Source organism: Lemur catta, chromosome 8 (assembly GCF_020740605.2).
Source record: "Lemur catta isolate mLemCat1 chromosome 8, mLemCat1.pri, whole genome shotgun sequence".
Classification (NCBI taxonomy): domain Eukaryota; kingdom Metazoa; phylum Chordata; class Mammalia; order Primates; family Lemuridae; genus Lemur; species Lemur catta.
Window position 1 is genome coordinate 58,639,335 of NC_059135.1, and position 18,960 is coordinate 58,658,294.

At 35.3% G+C, this 18,960-nt stretch overlaps 1 protein-coding gene across 2 annotated transcripts in view; it reads left to right on the forward strand.

The window, feature by feature from the left end:
• The window catches only part of SCN9A (sodium voltage-gated channel alpha subunit 9), a 139,880-nt gene that overhangs the window by 59,020 nt on the left and 61,900 nt on the right, over positions 1-18,960 (forward strand). Inside the window, exons 7-12 of one of the 2 annotated variants that reach the window (XM_045559865.1) lie at positions 260-472; positions 9,124-9,187; positions 10,423-10,564; positions 11,933-12,139; positions 13,734-14,021; positions 16,045-16,416. In XM_045559865.1, the coding sequence (XP_045415821.1) occupies positions 260-472; positions 9,124-9,187; positions 10,423-10,564; positions 11,933-12,139; positions 13,734-14,021; positions 16,045-16,416 (1,286 nt within the window). The remainder of the gene's footprint in view (positions 1-259; positions 473-9,123; positions 9,188-10,422; positions 10,565-11,932; positions 12,140-13,733; positions 14,022-16,044; positions 16,417-18,960) is intronic. The other variant, XM_045559866.1, reaches the window with a different exon arrangement.

Genomic DNA, 18,960 nt, shown 5'->3' on the forward strand with positions numbered 1-18,960 from the left:
TTTTGAAAACTGGAGTATTCTTTGAGAATGTTTTACTATTTTTAATCATTTGCTGTAATATATAGAAACAAAGTATATATAAAGTAGCAAATCCATCCTTTTGAGCTAGTAGGCTTTTTTAAAATTAGGTTACTCAAAGTCGTAGATTTGATACAATGCATGCCTTAACATAAAAGCTTGTGTCCTGGTTTTGTTTCTTATTCAGAGGCTTTATGTCATTATGAATGCCTTTCCTCCCCACACCCTACCCTCTTTTCAGGCCTGAAGACCATTGTGGGGGCTCTGATCCAGTCTGTGAAGAAGCTGTCTGACGTCATGATCCTGACTGTGTTCTGTCTGAGTGTGTTTGCACTGATAGGACTACAGCTGTTCATGGGCAACCTGAAGCATAAATGTTTCCGGAATTCACTTGAAAATAATGAAACATTAGAAAGCGTAATGAATACCATTGAGAGTGAAGAAGAGTTTAGAAGTAAGAATGTCCCCACCGTTGTTAATAGGTTGAAATAATGCTAACTACATTGTTCTCTTTTAACAATGGAATGTTGCTTTCATTTTAATTACTTCAAAGCTATTCAAATGGATGGGAAGTAGCTATAGTGTGAATTTGTATTATATTATATATAATTTTCACAAATCTTCCTGGTTCTAAGTATTCTAGCAGTACTGGCAACAGGAACGTGGGATAGTTCCATAATTCACAATTTCTATAAGATAAAAAAGAATCAACTTGCTTTAGAGAAATAAATTTAGCTATGAATTAATAATATTTACCATTACACTTAACTATATGGATAAATTATATATTTTATATATTATGGTTTTATTATCAATATATAATGCATGCTTATATTTAATATGATATATTTATTATATGATAATGTAATTTTATTTTTAAATTTATTAGAGTATGCATATAACTATAATATAAAATCTTATATTAATCACAATATAATGATAATACTAATTGTTAAATGTTACAATAGTATCTGTCTCTTGATAATATTTCTAAAGATTTGTACAAAGCAAAAGTTTACTCAGCTTTATCAGCACTCTCCTTATAATAACCAATTATGAGTTTTACAACTATTTCTAATGGCTTTCCTAAATATGGGCTGATGGCTTCACACCAAAGTTTAATTCAGTAGAAGTAGTTTTGTAGGTATCTCATGAGGTGATCTATACACAGGGTCTCAGAAGTCTGCTTAATTCTGCTTAATTAGAGTATGTTGCATAAAGCATGAAGTGCATGTTTTCAACACAGTTATCCCCTACCACAGTGTCTCTCACTGGAACTGGTGGTGAGTATTGGATGGAAATGAGATTAAGATTGTTCGTTCTGTCTGACACCCGGAATGTGTCTATGATATTGCCTACATGAACACACAAGCCTTAATAGATAATTTATCCAGACATGAGATGGAAATCAAGAAACATTTCAAATATGTGTGCCTCTGTTAAAAGAAGATCAGGGAGGAAAGATTGAGATTCTCCCTAGATATTAAAGAGTAATATACATCATTTAAAAAAAATTTACTAAATGTGTCCTTTCCCACTCACTGGGTAAAATAAAATCAAATAAAACCTAGCCAACATAGTAAAAGCTTATACATAAAAAATATGAAAAAGAAGCCTAAAGAAGAAAATTGAAGGTTTCCAAGTAAAACATTTAATGTGTATTTCTTTACTGTCATCATTTGATGAAAAATTTAGCATACTTTCTCTTCCTCTTTATCTTTACCTACTTTTCCAGCTTCTGAGTTTTATAAATATGATCTTGAATTTTATTTTCAATTTCTGGAGAATTTTATTTCTTAATTTATGTGCTATAAAAATATTATATCAGCTCATATATATACATACATGTATATATGATGAGTAATTGTTGACCTTTACATTCAATTTTGTTAATCAATTTACAACACTTACTTAAATTTAACTTTTTTCACTAGAGTCAGCCCTTTCATTCCAAGTCTTGGTCCCACTCCCAAGTTTATAATTTAAATGATTTTCTTAACCTTTGTTGAAAGAAAAACTTTAGACAAATTAAATTTAGCAGTTTATTTAAACAAAGAATGATTGATGAATCAGGCAGCACTGAGAGCCAGAAGTTCAGAGAACTGCACCCAGCAAGGTGGGCAGGTAGTATCTACAGAAAGAAAAAGGAAGTGACATAGAGAAACAGCTTAATTTGTTACAGCTCAGCATTTGCCTTATTTGAACATATTCTAATCAATTGGAGCCTGTGGTTGGCTGACGCTCAGCTGCTGTGATTGGCTGAGATTCAGGTACTTTTTATGAAAATATTCTCATAAATTAGGTTGCAGTTTGTTTACATGCCAAGTTAAGTTGCAATTTGCTACATATGGAGGCAGCTTTAGGACAAATTTAATACAATATAATATCTTCTGGCATTGTTTCATGTAATATTTTTCTCAAAAAGAGTGGAAAGAGTCCTTGAATTAGGCAAATTATTTTTATTTTATGTTTAAACATAGTGAATGACAGCTAAAAATGAAATATGGTACCACAATCCCCTCTTCCAATTCTGTATGTTATTCTTCATTCTCTTCTGAAATATAGTTTTAGAGAAGAGATGTTTTAGTCAAGTGTGAATTGTGTTTCCTGTATCACAGAAGCTGTTTCTGGCTATATCATTTATTCAGACTTTCATTCATCAGTATGTGTTTATTAAATACCTCCCCTGAGCTAAATGTTCACGTTTTTGGAGACATAGCAATGAATATAATAGCCTCAGCCTCTGCTTTCACAGATCTTTATCTTCTAGTGGGAATGAAAAATTTTAAAAAGGGGAACAGACAAATAAGTTTAAAATATTTCAAGTTATAATAAATGTTATGCAAAGAAAATGAATCTCAGAGGCTGAGATATCAACTAAATGAGATGATTTCTCTGAAGTGGTAGCGTTTAAACTGAGATATAAAGGATAAGAAACCACCATAAAATAATGTAAGTGTAAATATGAGTGTGTGCATGGAGGGTGCTACTTCAGTTAGAAGGAATAGCATGTGCAAAGGCCCTGAAACAAGAAAGAGTATATATTTGAAGAATGGAAAAATAGCAGTGTGATTTAGCAAGAGAAAAGCAGAGGAAGTAGCGGAAAAAAGCAGGCGTCATATCATATAGGGCATTTTAGCCCACAGAAAGGAGTTTAGATTTTATTTTCAATGCAGTGGTTTTTATTGCTGTGTCTGCCATATGGACAACTGATTGAGCAAGGGTAGACAGCAGGTTGGAATAAGAGAGACCAGTTAGGAAGTTGTTTCTATCATCTAGGCAAGAAAAGAGAGGGTAGACTCTCTACCCTAGACTGGTCATCTAGAGTCTCTCAAGTGATGTCACGGAAGTGACAAGAGAAGGGGGAACACAAGAGAAAGTCTATAGAATTTGTTGATGAATTAGAGAAGAGAGGAAGACCTGAGGATGAATTCTCTCTTTCTGGCTGCAGTAACTGAGAGGATGGGCAGGTATGTAGGGTCACTCTTAGCCAGTTAAAATTGAGATGTCTTTGAGATGTCCAAGTGAAGGTATAAAATAGACAATTAAAGCTTTAAGCATAGAGATCAGAAACTGCCTGATTTGGAGATATAAATTCCAAAGTAATCAGCAAAAATATAGGACACACACACACACACACACACACACCCATTCTGAACATCCCTGATGGTTTTAAGCAGGTAGAGGGTGGCAACTGGGTGTTTTAAGCAAATCTGGTGTTTAGAAGATGCTCAATTCCACAACCTTAATATTTAGAATTCAGCTATAAAGGGGGACCTATAAGAAGACATAGAGAAAGAGCAGCCAGCAAACAAAGATATAATATAAATAGTGAAGCCAAAAGAAAAGAGTATGTGGTGAAAAAGAAAGTGTTTGAGTAGAACGATGCTACAAGGTCAAGGATTAAGGATGATGAAGATAGAGAAATAGGCATTAGCTTAAATAAGATGGAAGTCATCAGAGATTTTCATGAGAAAATTTTGGGGAGTGGCAGGGGCACAAGGTCAAATTAAGGTGGTTACAGGGGTGAATAAGAGGTCAGAAAGAACAGAAGATAATAAGCTTAGACAATTCTTTCAAGGACTTTGGCTATGAAGGGAAGCTGAATAATGGGGCAATTGTTGGCATTTTTTAAAAAGATGGATTTGGATAGGAATGTTTTTCTGGTGATAGGAATGCATGAGTAGTAATATCTGAATTAATTCAGGAGAGAAAGGGGAAATCAAGTCCTTGAGAAAGAGAAAGCAAAGGGGAAAGACATCTCCATTGAAGCAGGAGGAAAGATGAAAGAGTAGACTGCAGAGTTATCAAAATGATCAAGTTCAAACACAAATGCAAGCATATTTTTCAAAAGATGCATCATTACCTGTTTTCTTTTAGCAAATAGAAGCATTTGACAAGGAAACTGTTTAAGAACATAAACTAACAAACTTGTTATTTCCTCAGAGCAGTGTTGGCATCATTTGCTGAAATTGCAAATGAGGAAGTGGAAATTCTACAGGTTTGAGGAAAATGCACTACATGATCATTTTAGGGGATGTTAAACTGAGTCTATTTTGAGTGCCAATTTACTGTTGGAGATCATTTATTTAAAATGTAACCATTCACTTGGTTGTGAGAATTTCCCCACCAACATTCAGCCATTTGAGAAGAAGTATGGAAAAGACACATGCTAGATTATGTGTAGACTGAGATTCTACCAGGTTAGGGAATGATGATAATGAATTTCCATGGATTTATGTCAGACAAAGAAAGAAGTGAACCCAAGAGTTGGTTGATAGATCATGTGAAAGTGGTGAGGTAAACGAATTGGCTTTTGAAAAGATCAAAGAATTCTAATGGTAAAAGGCAACCTACGTAGAAAACCTGAACCTAATCTAACTGTTTTCTGGTGCCTCTAGCAAAACCTCCTCAGAGGTGTTTTTCAAAATTCATTATCAAATAAATGACCTCACTATCTAGCCTCCTGTTTAAAAACATACAATTTATAGATTTCCCTTGATTTCCTGTCTACTTTGATACTCATCAAATACCCTTTTTGTTGCTACAAATGAAAGTAAGGTTCATGTACACAAGTTGTAGCTAAATTTCTGGTATTATGCAATAGTATTGTGTGGTTCTGTTAAACTTAAAGTAGGATTTCCTCTTCCTGCTATTTTCAGAATGTTTGACATTTAATAGAGAAAATTTTTGGAAAAACCACAGTACTAGTGTTTACTCTACCAGGGCTTTTTCTGTCTCCTTCATCTATAGCTTTTTACTTGTTAGGACTACAACTCCCAGAATGCAATGTGTCATTTGCACACACTCTGCTCCAACCTGACCTGCTGCTCAGGTTTTCTCAGAGTTGTAGTATTGCCCCTTGGTTGAGGGTATTGCCTCCACTTTCATAAACCCAAGCCATGCAAAGTTTCTATAAGCTGCCTTTCTGAGCCAGGGAGATAGATCTAACCATAGAATGGTTAGGTCACCAATTGTGTTTTACCATTTTGCTCCATTGGTCTTGAAATTAATAGAAAATTTCCCCAGAAAATGCACTAAATTGAATATTGATTCTAGACTTTTGTAATTTTTCTGTTTTTCCCCCATAGTATTTTTCTGGGAAGTTGAGATTCACCCCACCCTTTCCCACAACCTTTTCCAATATACTGTACCACTTTTTAAAAATAGATTTACTGAGAAATAATTCACCTACCATAAAATTCCCCCTTTCAAAGTATACAATTTATTGGTTTTTTTACTATACCCAGAATTGTGCAACTATCACCACTATGTAATTTAAAATATTTTCATCTCCCCTCAAAGAAAGCCAGTGCCTATTAGTCATCCCTCCCCATTCCTGTTTACCGCAGCCCCTCATAACCACTAATCTGCCTTCTACCTCTATTTACCTACTCTGTACATTTGGCACAAATGAAGTTATACAATATTTGGCTTTTTGTATCTGGCTTTTTTCACCTTGCATAATCTTCTCAAAGTTCATCCATGTTGTCGTATGTATCAATACATCATTTCTTTTTATTGTAAATAATAGTCTAATATGTATATACCATTTTTTTAATACATTCATCAGTTGCATGACATTTGGATTGTTTCCACTTTTAGGTTATAATGAATAATGTTTCTGTGAACATCCACGTACAAGTTTTTGTACAGATATGTGTTTTCTATCCTCAGTGTATACCCAGTAGTGGAAATACTGAGTCATGATTCACTCTTTATCTTTCAGAATCATCCACTTTTGAATGCACACAAGCAATGATTTATTTCTTTTGCATTCCATTTTTCTATTTTTTTCAGATGTTAACCCTTAAATTTTCTTGAGGCCAACTATCCTAATAATTAATGTCTAGTTGTTTAAAAATTATTATAAAACATTTTACAAAACCAGAGTAAGATACTCACACTGCTTCACCTTTCATCATTCTCAGACTGAATTAAATGTGGTAGCCTGGCACTGTGCTAGCTGGCAGTGTTAAATCAGGTAGTTCTAGAGCCCATTTTTATAATGTAGCCCTTCAATGATTGGTAAACATGAACCCATGTTATTAAAGGATAATTCTAAAGTAACCCTTCCTTAGTAAAATACCTTGGAGGTTTGTGTATGCAAAATTGCATCTTAGCCTCCCCCACCTCACTCTGCCATGCCCATCCTCCTTAAGAAACAGGATTTTTTTTTTCAAAAAGCTGTTTATGCACATTGTAACCTAAATTTCCACCTCAAGCTAAAAGGTTTTATTGTTTGTATTTGTATTTTCTAAGACAAAACGAGGATCTGTAAGTCAGCCAATTACTTTTATCTGAAATTGTATAATAGTTTAATAATATCTCTTGTCTTTGAGCAACTGGGATAGAATGTATGGATTACTGTATTAAGTGCTTTACATGCAAAATGCCTTTACACTATTCAGCAACTCATAAAGTAGTTATTCTTATCCATATTTTACACATGCAGTAGCTAGGGCTTAAAGGTATAAAGATAATTCACTTACATAGGAAGAGATAGAAGCAACATTCAAATTCAAGAATATCTGACTTCAAAGTCTGTCTTAAACTATTTACACCAAAAGTCTCCTAATAATCACAGTTTTCTCTTTGACCTGAGCCAAATAGGAAGTAGGCCCTTATTAAATAGAATGAATATTTGGGAGAGGTGACAAAACTTTTTTAGTCTTATAGACATTTATTATGCAAGGTTAGATCTGCCTCGAGTCTTAGGAGTAAGCCTTAATCATGAGTGATAGAAGAGATTATGAGACACTTTTGCACTGAAAATGAGCACAAAGAGCAGCATGTTTTGTGGAAAATATGCCTCTGCTACACCATCACATTTTCAACACCTAGAACTTAGTGGGTCCTAAATAAATATTAATTGGTGAATGAACAGTAAGAAAATTTCAGAAAACAAATTTTGTTCATTTACAGTATGCCTTAATGATTTTTGCCTTTCCTGGAGGACTTTAGGACTCAGTCAGGGGCTCTCTTCTTTCTTCTCTCTCTCCCCTCCACTCCCCTATCTGTCCTCCCCTCTCTTCCCTTCATTTCCCTTTTCTAGCTACACTTTCTCTCTGGGTGATTTTATCAAGTCCTATGGCTTTGAAAACCGTCTATTTGATGATGACTCCCATCTTTACGTCTCCATCCTTGATAGCTCTGTTCACCCCAAACTCTCATATCAATCCAATGGCTTATTTGAAAAATATAGTTTGATACTAATAATTGTCTCAAAGTGTGGCTTAAACAGAGCTCCTGGTTCTTCTCCAGACCTCTTCTGGTCCCAGTCTTCCTGCTCTCAGTAACAGGCACCACCCTCTTCCCACTGTCTTCTCTCTTGCACACACCTTACATGCCCTGCATCAGCAGTTCCTGTCCACTCTGCTTCCATCCTCTTTTCTCCATATCCACAGTTACTCTCTGAGTTGTAGCCATGTCATCTCTCAGTCATTTAACTGGTCGCCCAGCTTCCACACTTGCTCTTCTATAGTCCACTGCCCGCAAAGCAAGCACAGTGACATTTTAACATGTTAATGATCTCTTATATCTCTATTTCCCACTTCTCCACTACAGTCATGCACTGCATAACGACACTTTGGTTAATGATAGCCTGCACGTACAATGGTGGTCCCATAAGATTATAATACAGCATTTTTACTGTACCTTCTGTATGTTCAGATATGGTTAGATATGCAAATACTTCCCAGTGTGTTGCAGTTGCCTTCAATATTCAATACAGGAACATGCTGTACAGGTTTGTAGCCTAGGACCCATAGGCTACATCATACAGCCTAGGTGTGTATTAGGCCATACCATCTAGGTTTGTGTAAGTACACTTATGATGGTCGCTCAGTGATGAAATTGCCCAATGAGGCACTTCTCAGAATGTATCCCTTTCATTAAGTAATGCGTGGTTATACTTCTAATTATACTTGAAATCCAGATTCCTTTCAATGATATGCAAAGCCTGATAGGATCTGACCCCTGTCTACCTCTGCCACCACAGTCCTCCCACTCACCATACCGTAGCCATGCTGGCCATCTTGCCGGTTCTTCCACACACCAACTTCATTTCTGCCTTAGAGCCTTGATCGCGCTTTTTCCCCAGCCCAAATATCTCTTCACCGGGGTATTTGCATGGCTGCCCCTTTGTCACATATAGGTCTCAGTTCAAATGTCATGTACTTTGAAAGGACTCCCCGGCCTGAGACTGTATCTTATCACCTTGTCTTAATTTATCTTTAGAGCAATTATCACTATCTGAAAATGCCTTGTAAATTTATTTATTCACTTAAGTCATTCTCCACCCCCAACCTCTGCCCTCACCTCGACATAAAGCAAGCTCCACAAAACAAGAGATCTTATTTATTATATTTATCCTCATGTTCATTGCCTGGCCCATAAGAAGTTATCAATGAAAATTTAGGGAGAATATATGAAACTATGATAAATGTATTCACATTGCCTGGACCAGGTCTGAATGTATGTATATATATCTATATTGATATGTATATATGTATATATATATATGTCTGTATTAATTTACCTGCTTTATTACTCTTAAAGGTTACACTCTGAAATGTTAATTTTGTTCAAATTCTTCTTAAACAGAGTATTTTTATTACTTGGAGGGATCCAAAGATGCTCTCCTTTGTGGTTTCAGCACAGATTCAGGGTAGGTAATATTTTTCTTTTTAGTCTAAAGGCTGAAAAAGAAGGAAAACATGCTCAATAAGTTTGCTAATCAGAATTTTTGACTCTGTATTATTTTTATAACAACATAGTCAAGCTATTATTTGACTCATTCCCTCCCACAGCAAATCCAGACTTTAAAAATGTTCATAGCTAATGCATACTCCTGAAAACAAGACTTCGAGGTAATGGTTAAATTAACATAAAACACGCAATGTAAATCTTAAGAAGGCAGAAAAAATTACTTCCAGAAAATCCCACCAAAAGTTTGTTGGTAGTTTCTGGCCTTTCTTTTTTCTGGAAAAAAAGAGTAACAAAATCAACTTTTCTTTCTATCCCCAAGTTCTACTCATTCTCCAATTGAATGTGACTCACAGGTAACTGAGTGCAGTGTTTTGGCCACTCTCAACAAAAGGATTCTGTGGACTTGGGGAAACATATTTTAAGAGCCTTATATTTATGCAAATATCCATCTTGCTGTTTCTCTCATACCCCAACTCCATTTTGCAACAGGGTGTTTGCTCTTGCTTGTCCCTTTATCCAGATATCTCTTCACTGGGCAGTGTGTACACTGGGAACATAGAAATAAACAAGATAAGGTTGCAGCTTCCAAAAGAACCTCAGAACACTCTGTTTATGTAATGGCATCATGGAAACCAATCTACCAGTTTTAGAAATAAAAAAGTCTTAAAGCTATAAAATCTTTATAAACTTACACATTGTTATATTTTGAATATTCTTTATTCTAATTCATCCCAAGAATAATATGGGAGAAACAGTTTTGGTAGAGACCTACATATAAATTCATATTGATCCAAGAACTATTATAAATCATCTGGTGAAGGTTTCCAAGTTGTGATGATAATGATGAAGATGATGCCCACAGTAGCTACCGTTCATTAAAGGAAGTAGACTAGTTAATTTGCACACATTATCTTATTTTTACCTAATACTAATCTTTTTGAGATAGATGTTATTATCCTGTTTTCACAAAATGAACTGTGCCTGAGAAAATTCAAGTAATTTGACAAAATCACCAACTAGTCAGTAGTAGGGTAGGCTCCAAATCCAGGTCTTCCTGACTGTAAATCACGTGTTCTTAGTCATTACACAATGTTGTTGCGCTATTGAAGAAACCTTGGGTTTATAACTTTTCTAGGGTGCTTTAGCTTGTGTTTGGAATCCACTCTAATTTGTAATGTTCTTTTTCACATGTAGTCAGTGTCCAGAGGGGTACACCTGTGTGAAAGCTGGCAGAAACCCTGATTATGGCTACACAAGCTTTGACACTTTCAGTTGGGCCTTTTTAGCCTTGTTTCGGCTAATGACCCAGGATTACTGGGAAAACCTTTACCAACAGGTGAGTACCGAGAGAAACATGCATTGCATTTTTGAATGGCATAAAAATCTGATGTATGTTGTTTTTCAGCCTCCTGAAAGGCGAATTTTTAATCCAGTTGAGAATGGAGAAATCTCTATCGTCTTATCCCTAAAATGACAAATGTTTACTCCCAGCACTCTTAAAGTGGGTCATTCTTGAATCATAAATATTTTTCTTATCCTTTATGGGCACATTTGGTCACCAGATCATTCCCATTTTTCAATATGTCATCCCACAGGGCCATAGATAAATAGCGGCAAACATGCTGTCATGTTCTGTCAGGCCATTCCTGCACATGCAGTGCTTCGCATGCGTGCATGGGGTGGACTGAGCACACAAGGCTCTCCTGTGCTCACGTGCTCACCATGTTTTGTTTTTGAACTCATATTTACAGTTGAAGACTCAATTCACTTCTCTAAATTTTCCTCTCCCAAGTCAATTCTCCCTCCGCTACATTTCCGTGGCCCGTCATAGATTCTTTAGTTTATAGCATCGATCTCTTGTACTGTGAGTGTTACCTCACGTGACCATCTCCTCTAACTTGAAAGTGGACCTCCTGGGGCTGTGAGCTCTATTTGAGCATTTATTTGTATGTTGTCAGCACCCACCCCAAAAGGAAGGAGGCCAAAATGTCTGTATTATATACAACAATGAATCATTTTTCTCAGAAATGCCACAGATTCTTTTGTCCTGCTTTATACTTAATTTCTGAGAATATTATAAATGAGAACAAATTCTATTAAAATGAACTTCACAGGGAAAAAAAGAATGCAAATGATTTTCTAAATATGCAAGAGGAGGTCACCTTTACTCAAAATTAAAGAAATGCAAATTAAATCAATAGTGACATATAATTTTTCACCTATCAGAATAACAAAGATCAAAAAAATTTTAAAAAAAAGAGCTCAAAAGAGAGACATTGTCAACTGAGGTATGGGGAGCAGGTTTCCTTACATATTTCTGATAACCACTGGAAAAGGTAACATAGGAATTTCTATGAAAATCAATGTGAATATACCTGTTGACCTAACAATTCCACTATTAGGAACTTATCCAAATCAGTAACAATAAATAATAACTGATAGAAAAGGGAATTGAATAGCTAGACATCAGGGGGAGGAGAGAGAGATTTATTTTTCATTTAATATCTGCACTATTTTGAAATAATTTAAAACTATAATGTATGATAAAAAGTACATTATATTTTAAGATTAATAAATGTGTTAGTTAAAAAGTAAATACCTATGAGATAAATACATAAAGTTATTCAATAAGTTATGTTATAAATATTTAACATTTACTCAAAAACTTAGCATTACTAAAATAACAATTTTCATTTTTGCCTAGACACTGCGTGCTGCTGGCAAAACCTACATGATCTTCTTTGTGGTGGTGATTTTCCTGGGCTCCTTTTATCTAATAAACTTGATCCTGGCTGTGGTTGCCATGGCTTATGAAGAACAGAACCAAGCAAACATCGAAGAAGCGAAACAGAAAGAGTTAGAATTTCAACAGATGTTAGACCGACTTAAAAAAGAGCAAGAAGAAGCTGAGGTATTGTTATTTGGTTTCAGTTTCTTCCTCAAAGTAGAAATGCAAAGATTAACATCAGAGGCCCTGTCTGTGATCTATACTTCGCTTTCTCTGGTCAATTTCCCTTCATGAATTTTTTTTTTTTTTTTTTTTGTATATAAACTGCATCTTCATTGCTAGTGTGGGTGAAGAATCCAGTTCTGGACTGAGCTATTGACACCTTCCACATAATCAGCTCACTCCTCCATGAAAGATGCTCTAAGGCTGTTCCTCTGAATCCTGTTACCCACAGTACTTCAGTTTGTATAGTATTATACAAAGACCCCAAATAGGTATTGCATTTCCCTGTTGTACCAATTATATACAATGGTTTCAGGAAAATTATTTGAGCGTCAAAGTTAACAGATACTCTATGGAGCAGAAAGCAAAATGTGCATCATTTTTTTGTTAATGTTGCAAAGATTTTTAATATGAAACATGAGATATTAAGAAAGCCATACTTATGGTTGTCGCCCCTTTAAGCTAAGTCACAGATCCTTGAATATTTCTCCCTAATTCTCTCTCCAAAGTGGTACTTCAGTGGAAAAGCTTGTGAAGGCTTGTACTAAGAGACACATAATTTCAAATGTACTGCAAGAGTCTTAAAACTTGTTTGGTGGTTTGACTTAGTTAAATCTCTTCAAGGAATCTAACATATCAGGGGAGGGTAATAATATGCATTGCAGAGAACCTTTGATGCACAAATGTTCAGCACAGCATTTTAATAATACTAAAACCCAGAAAACATTTAAATTTTGAAAAATTAGAAAATAGTTAAGAGAATTATGATTTTTTATATCTTAGAGTATTATTCAGCCATAAAACTATATGTTTTAAGAAAATTCTGTCATGAGGAAAAAGCTGTTAAAATAATGATGGATTAAATACAATCACAATTTTAAAATTATACACGTATAAAAAGACTGGAAGAAATGTTAACACCAATTATTTCTGGAATATAAGATTATCAGTGTTTTTCTATTTTTCGTTGCATATATTTATTTTCCAATTATTTAACAAGTATTGTAAAATTTTTATAATAACTTTTTTTTCAATAAATGAGTAGTACCAGGTACTACCTAGGAAATTCCCGGAAATCTCTTTCAGGCCAAGAATCATTGGCCTTACCATTTTTTTGAGATATTATTATTTTTTTTAATAATTCTTTTATTTTTCAGATAACTTAATCTTTATAAACTATAAAGTACTTGATTCTATTGATAATTTTGAGTTAATTACCTGAGAAACAAATTATCTCTTTACACAGTTTATGTGAGTTTTATGTTCCAAAATTATCTAGTAAAACTTTAACATAGAATATTTAAACTTTCTTTATGGAAAACAAATTAATAACATGTGACAGTTAATTCCAAAGTATAATGAAGCTTTATTACAGTGCAGGAAAAGAAGCAAATATGTGTTTTGTAAGCTTTGGAGTCATGGTATAAAGATAACTATCATTTTGTGCACAAAAACTATCCACCGGTAATTGTATTAATGGGAGAGAGAGGCCCCGTAAGACGGTTTCCCAGAATTGGAAAATGATTCATTTATGGGTAATGTCTCGGCTCAACAGGCAATAGCAGCGGCAGCAGCTGAATATGCAAGTATTGGGAGAGGCAGAATTATGGGCCTCTCAGAGAGTTCTTCTGAAACATCCAAACTGAGCTCTAAAAGCGCTAAAGAAAGGAGAAACAGAAGAAAGAAAAAGAATCAAAAGAAGCTCTCCAGTGGGGAAGAAAAGGGAGATGATGAGAAATTGTCCAAATCGGAATCAGAGGAGAACATCAGGAGAAAAAGTGTCCACCTTGGTGTTGAAGGGCATAGGCGAGCGCGTGAAAAGAGATTGTCTACCCCTAATCAGGTACCACGAACACTGCCAAACGTGTACTGTCAGAGGCAGCATGAGAGAGCAACATGCTTTATTCTGGGGTAAGGGATCTCAGGAGAGGATAGTGAGTGACTTCATTGGTATGTTTTTAGGTAAAAACCTATCTACGGCTGGGCATTTATGGAAAGATGTATGTAGATTCCCATTTAAGTTTGATCATTTTTGAAGAAGCTTATAGTTTCAGAATTGTCATATCTTCTCTAATAAACACGTTTTTAAAAACAAAGTATTCCTGAGAACCATTGTGGAAATAAACTGTTCACATTATAGATTAACTTTTATATTCATATTTAGTCTGTAGTTTTTATTAGACTCTCTTATAAAATTCTCTAATAAATGAGAATTTTTATTTTATTCTCATTTATTAGAAACTAATCTTAGACTAGTTTCTCTTCTTTCTTCACCACTGTAGGTAATGATGTCACCAGAATATCAGTTACCCAATTTGGAACTTTGTAGAAGCCTTTGCCATTTTCCACTCCCAACCATATCAGCTACTAACATGGAGCCCTATTGTCTAATAATTCTGTTTGTGTGGAATTTCTCTTTCCTTATTTGTTCTTTTTCCATCAAAATCTCCATATCTCAGGTCTCCCTTCCTACAGTTCAGTACAAACTCTGAAGGTGAACCATTGCTTCCATTCTTCTTAGCACTTCCTTGTTTTTCATAACACAACCCCACAAATAATTTTTCTAAAACAGAAATATAGTCATCCCTCTCCCCAGCTTAAAAAATGAAGCAAAACAAAAATCCCTGTTGAATAACCACTGACCCCAGAAGACCCATATCTTATTTTGATGCAAAATGGATTCAGCTTCATCTTCCCACCTTCCTCTACCTTTATGTGCCCTCATTCTTACCTACATGCCTTGTACTTTCCTACCTTCATTGCTTCGTACACGTGGTCTTCCCTAACTGAAATCTTTTTCTCCCTTGTTTCCTACTATCATAGTACCACCCGTTCTTCACCCATCAGCTCAGGTGTCATCATTGCACAAATTTTCCTCTGTCATCTACATTTCTCTGTCATCTGCACTGCTCTTCAGTGCCCCATTCAGAATTGCTATCCTTCTCAACTTTGCCTTCATTTAAAATTTCCAGCTTCCACAACTTAAGTCTGCAAGACTCTGTCTGGTATACACAGAAATAAAAGATACCGTCCCTGCCTTAGAAGATTTCACTATCTAGATGGTAAGATAGAACTTGAACACATATATCAATAAAAAGAAATATGACAATAGTAGTCCAAGCTACTTTTAAGGCAAAAAACTTGTCATACTCATTTTCCATTGTTCACAATGCCTTCCACTTTGTCCTTTACGTAGTAAGCACTAATATTTATTGAACTAGATACTTTCAAAGAATTTGCATTCAATTTAGTTTATAGAAACAGTTTATTCTGAACATAAGTCACATAAATGTGACTTTTTCTTCTTCTTTGGCATTGTACAACTTCTTTTCCAAGTTCTAATATTTTATGACTTTGTAAACTCGCCGGTTTTTAAAGATATTTTAAAACATACCTTAAATGAGCTCTCAATTTATAAGGTGGAGTTGCAATCAGTTCAATGCAAAGAAGCATACACCAAGGTCTTAGGTCTTAAGAAAGTTTCAATTTCTCGTGGAACTTAGGGATTGATGTAGGAAAAGCTAAATAACAGGTAGCAGTACTAAATTATTTTTTAAGTGATATGTTCTGCACAAGAAAATGAATGGTATAAAAAGAATAAAGTTGTCATTCTAGGCCAGAATAGCAGAGAGCTGTACAGCAACAAATAATTTACCTGTTCCTGAAAGGATAACTCCTTCAAATAATTTCATCCCTTATTTGCAAGAATTTGTCTTCTTGCTGACTTACTTTGTTTTTAAATATGTTTCTTTTAAATCGGTACAAAGTCACCTGCCCTGAGACCAACAGGTTCAAGGGTAGTTATGTGAAGTGCATATCTATCAGATGCTTCAGCAGATACACGTCATGTTTTATTTTTTCTACAGTCACCACTCAGCATTCGTGGCTCCTTGTTTTCTGCAAGACGGAGCAGCAGAACAAGTCTTTTTAGTTTCAAGGGTCGAGGAAAAGATATGGGATCTGAGACTGAATTTGCTGATGACGAGCACAGCATTTTTGGAGACAATGAGAGCAGAAGGGGCTCACTGTTCGTGCCCCACAGACCCCAGGAGCGGCGAAGCAGTAACATCAGCCAAGCCAGTAGGTCCCCCCCAATGCTGCCAGTGAACGGGAAGATGCACAGTGCCGTGGACTGCAATGGTGTGGTCTCCCTGGTTGATGGACACTCAGCCCTCATGCTCCCCAATGGACAGCTTCTGCCAGAGGTGATAATAGATAAGGCAACTTCTGATGACAGCGTAAGGACATTTTACATAGCTCAGGCATGGCTGGGCCCTTATTCCTGCATCAGTCAGTCTCTCTGCTGGAGGGGCCTTCTCTCTGGTCCTGTGAATGGCTCTGCATTTTGCAATATTTTTTCTGTAGAAACACACCTTTAACTCATTAACTTCATCCTCATACTATGTGCTATAGGCCACTAATTCAAAGATATTTAAAATCCCAGTTTGAAAAACAAAGTACTTTATTAATTTTATAATTACAAATTATAAATCATCTCGGCCAGGCACGGTGGCTCACACCTGTAATCCTAGCACTCTGGGAGGCCGAGGCGGGTGGATCGCTCAAGGTCAGGAGTTCGAGACCAGCCTGAGCAAGACCCCGTCTCTACTAAAAATAGAAAGAAATTATATGGCCAACTAAAAATCTATATAGAAAAAATTAGCCAGGCATAGTGGCACATGCCTGTAGTCCCAGCTACTCGGGAGGCTGAGGCAGTAGGATCGCTTAAGCCCAGGAGTGTGAGGTTGCTGTGAGCTAGGCTGATGCCACAGCACTCACTCTAGCCCGGGCAACAGAGCGAGACTCTGTCTCAAAAAACAAAACAAAACAAAACAAAAAAGATTATAAATCATCTCTTTAGAGAACAATTTATAAAAGATATGTAATCAGCAAAAATGCATTAATAATGCTGATCTTATTAGTTAATAATAGGTCACATTTCTATAAGGTAATTTAGGTTATTTGCCCATACTGCTATCTTTTTCAAGTCACAACTTAATATTACCTATCGCAAGGCATCTTATTTGAGATGTTAACAATAATAATAGCAAACATGTGTTTAGTATTTACAACAACCCTCTGTGATAATATACTATTATCCCTGTTTTACAAATGGAAAAATTGAGGCACAGGGAAATAAAGCAATTTGTTCAAGTTCACTCAGCTAATAAATGATAGCTCTGAAGTTTAAACAAAGGCTCTCTGTTTTGGAGCTTGTGTTCTTATCCATAGTGTTCTGTTGTCTCTCCAGTGTGCAGTAGGCTTCTCATCTTGGAAATAATTTAGAATGGCTATGCTTTAGTTCCTTTACATAAATGAAACATAACTAGTTTCATTAAAAAGTATCTTTTGTCTGGAGTCTATGAATCAAAATAAAATATCCAAAATACATACATTGATAAAACAAACAAAAAAACCAAAACCAAAACAAAACTATAACAACCATTGCAAAATAACGATTCCAGGAGTCTAGGAGTGGTTAGGTAAAGGTGTTTCATTCAGCTTGAAAGTGAGATCTTTCTAGTTACTGGAGTTTCCAGGATACCTCTTTAGCCTATCCATTGTCAAATATCAGCAAGGGCTTTGACTAACCCAACAAGCTTTGAACATATGCTTCATATTCATATATTCATATTTTCAGACACCAGTATTTCAAGTGAGAATAAAGTTCCATCAAAGCCATGGCCACACATTTCAGTTTGAATAAATGCATGTGCTTTTAGGTAACGTGTGACTTCTATGCTTGCATGATACAGCTTAAGCCCATCTGTCAAGGTATTTTTCCTTAGCGAATGAGCATGTTGAATTTCTATGGAATCAGTCTTTTTATTGTGTTTTGTTTTTCAATGATGTGTATAATCTATAAAATATTATGTAATTCATATCAGATTTGGAGATTATTTTATATTTTTAAATGAAGTGCTTTTATTTAAAAGTTTATTTTTTACCAAATACAAATTAATAATATAATACATCTGAAAGCTGAAACTACAAAACTAGAAGAATTAGTGGATATGTTTAAGATTCTAGTAGAAATGCAATAAACAGAAAAGTGTGTCAGTTTAGATGAAAACATTGCACAACAAATATTAAATAATATAATCTCCACACCTGAAGCATGTCTAAATGGAAAATAATTTGCTTAATCAGGCAAATTCTTACTCGAATTTGGGGGAGAAAAATCTCTGCTTCTGGAATGTCAGTAAATCAGAGCCTATAGCAGAGAAAACATGGTTATTGGGAGATCTCTATAAAAAGTCACCTAGAGCTATACGTGTGTGGCTGTTCACATACACATGTATACATGCACATATTTATGCCTGTATGTCTATGTTTTGATACACATACAGGTATGACTATAACTATACAACTTTACAACTCTAGAAGTATATATGTTTGTAAAATATATACCGTATATTCCATACAAGCAAACAGATGATAGATGTAGAGTTGTATAGTTGTTTGCGTATATATATGTGTGTGTATGTATTGCTGGCCTGCACTGAATCAGCCTAGTGTTTTAAATTTGAATTAGTTGCCAAGTTTAAAAAATAAGACATTTTCACATAAAAATTAATATATCCAGTATGCTTGAGCTCATAATTCTTGCATGGCAACAAGTTTTAGAGCTGAACAGACAGTGGTCACCTCTTTCATATGGAGCTTGGATTCCCCATTTTACTACAGTTCCCTTAAATGTTAATTGTTCTTTTCAAACTGAGTCATTTATCTTCATATACTCAGCTCAGTTCACAAGGTCTTCCTTGGCAGTAAGAAACAAT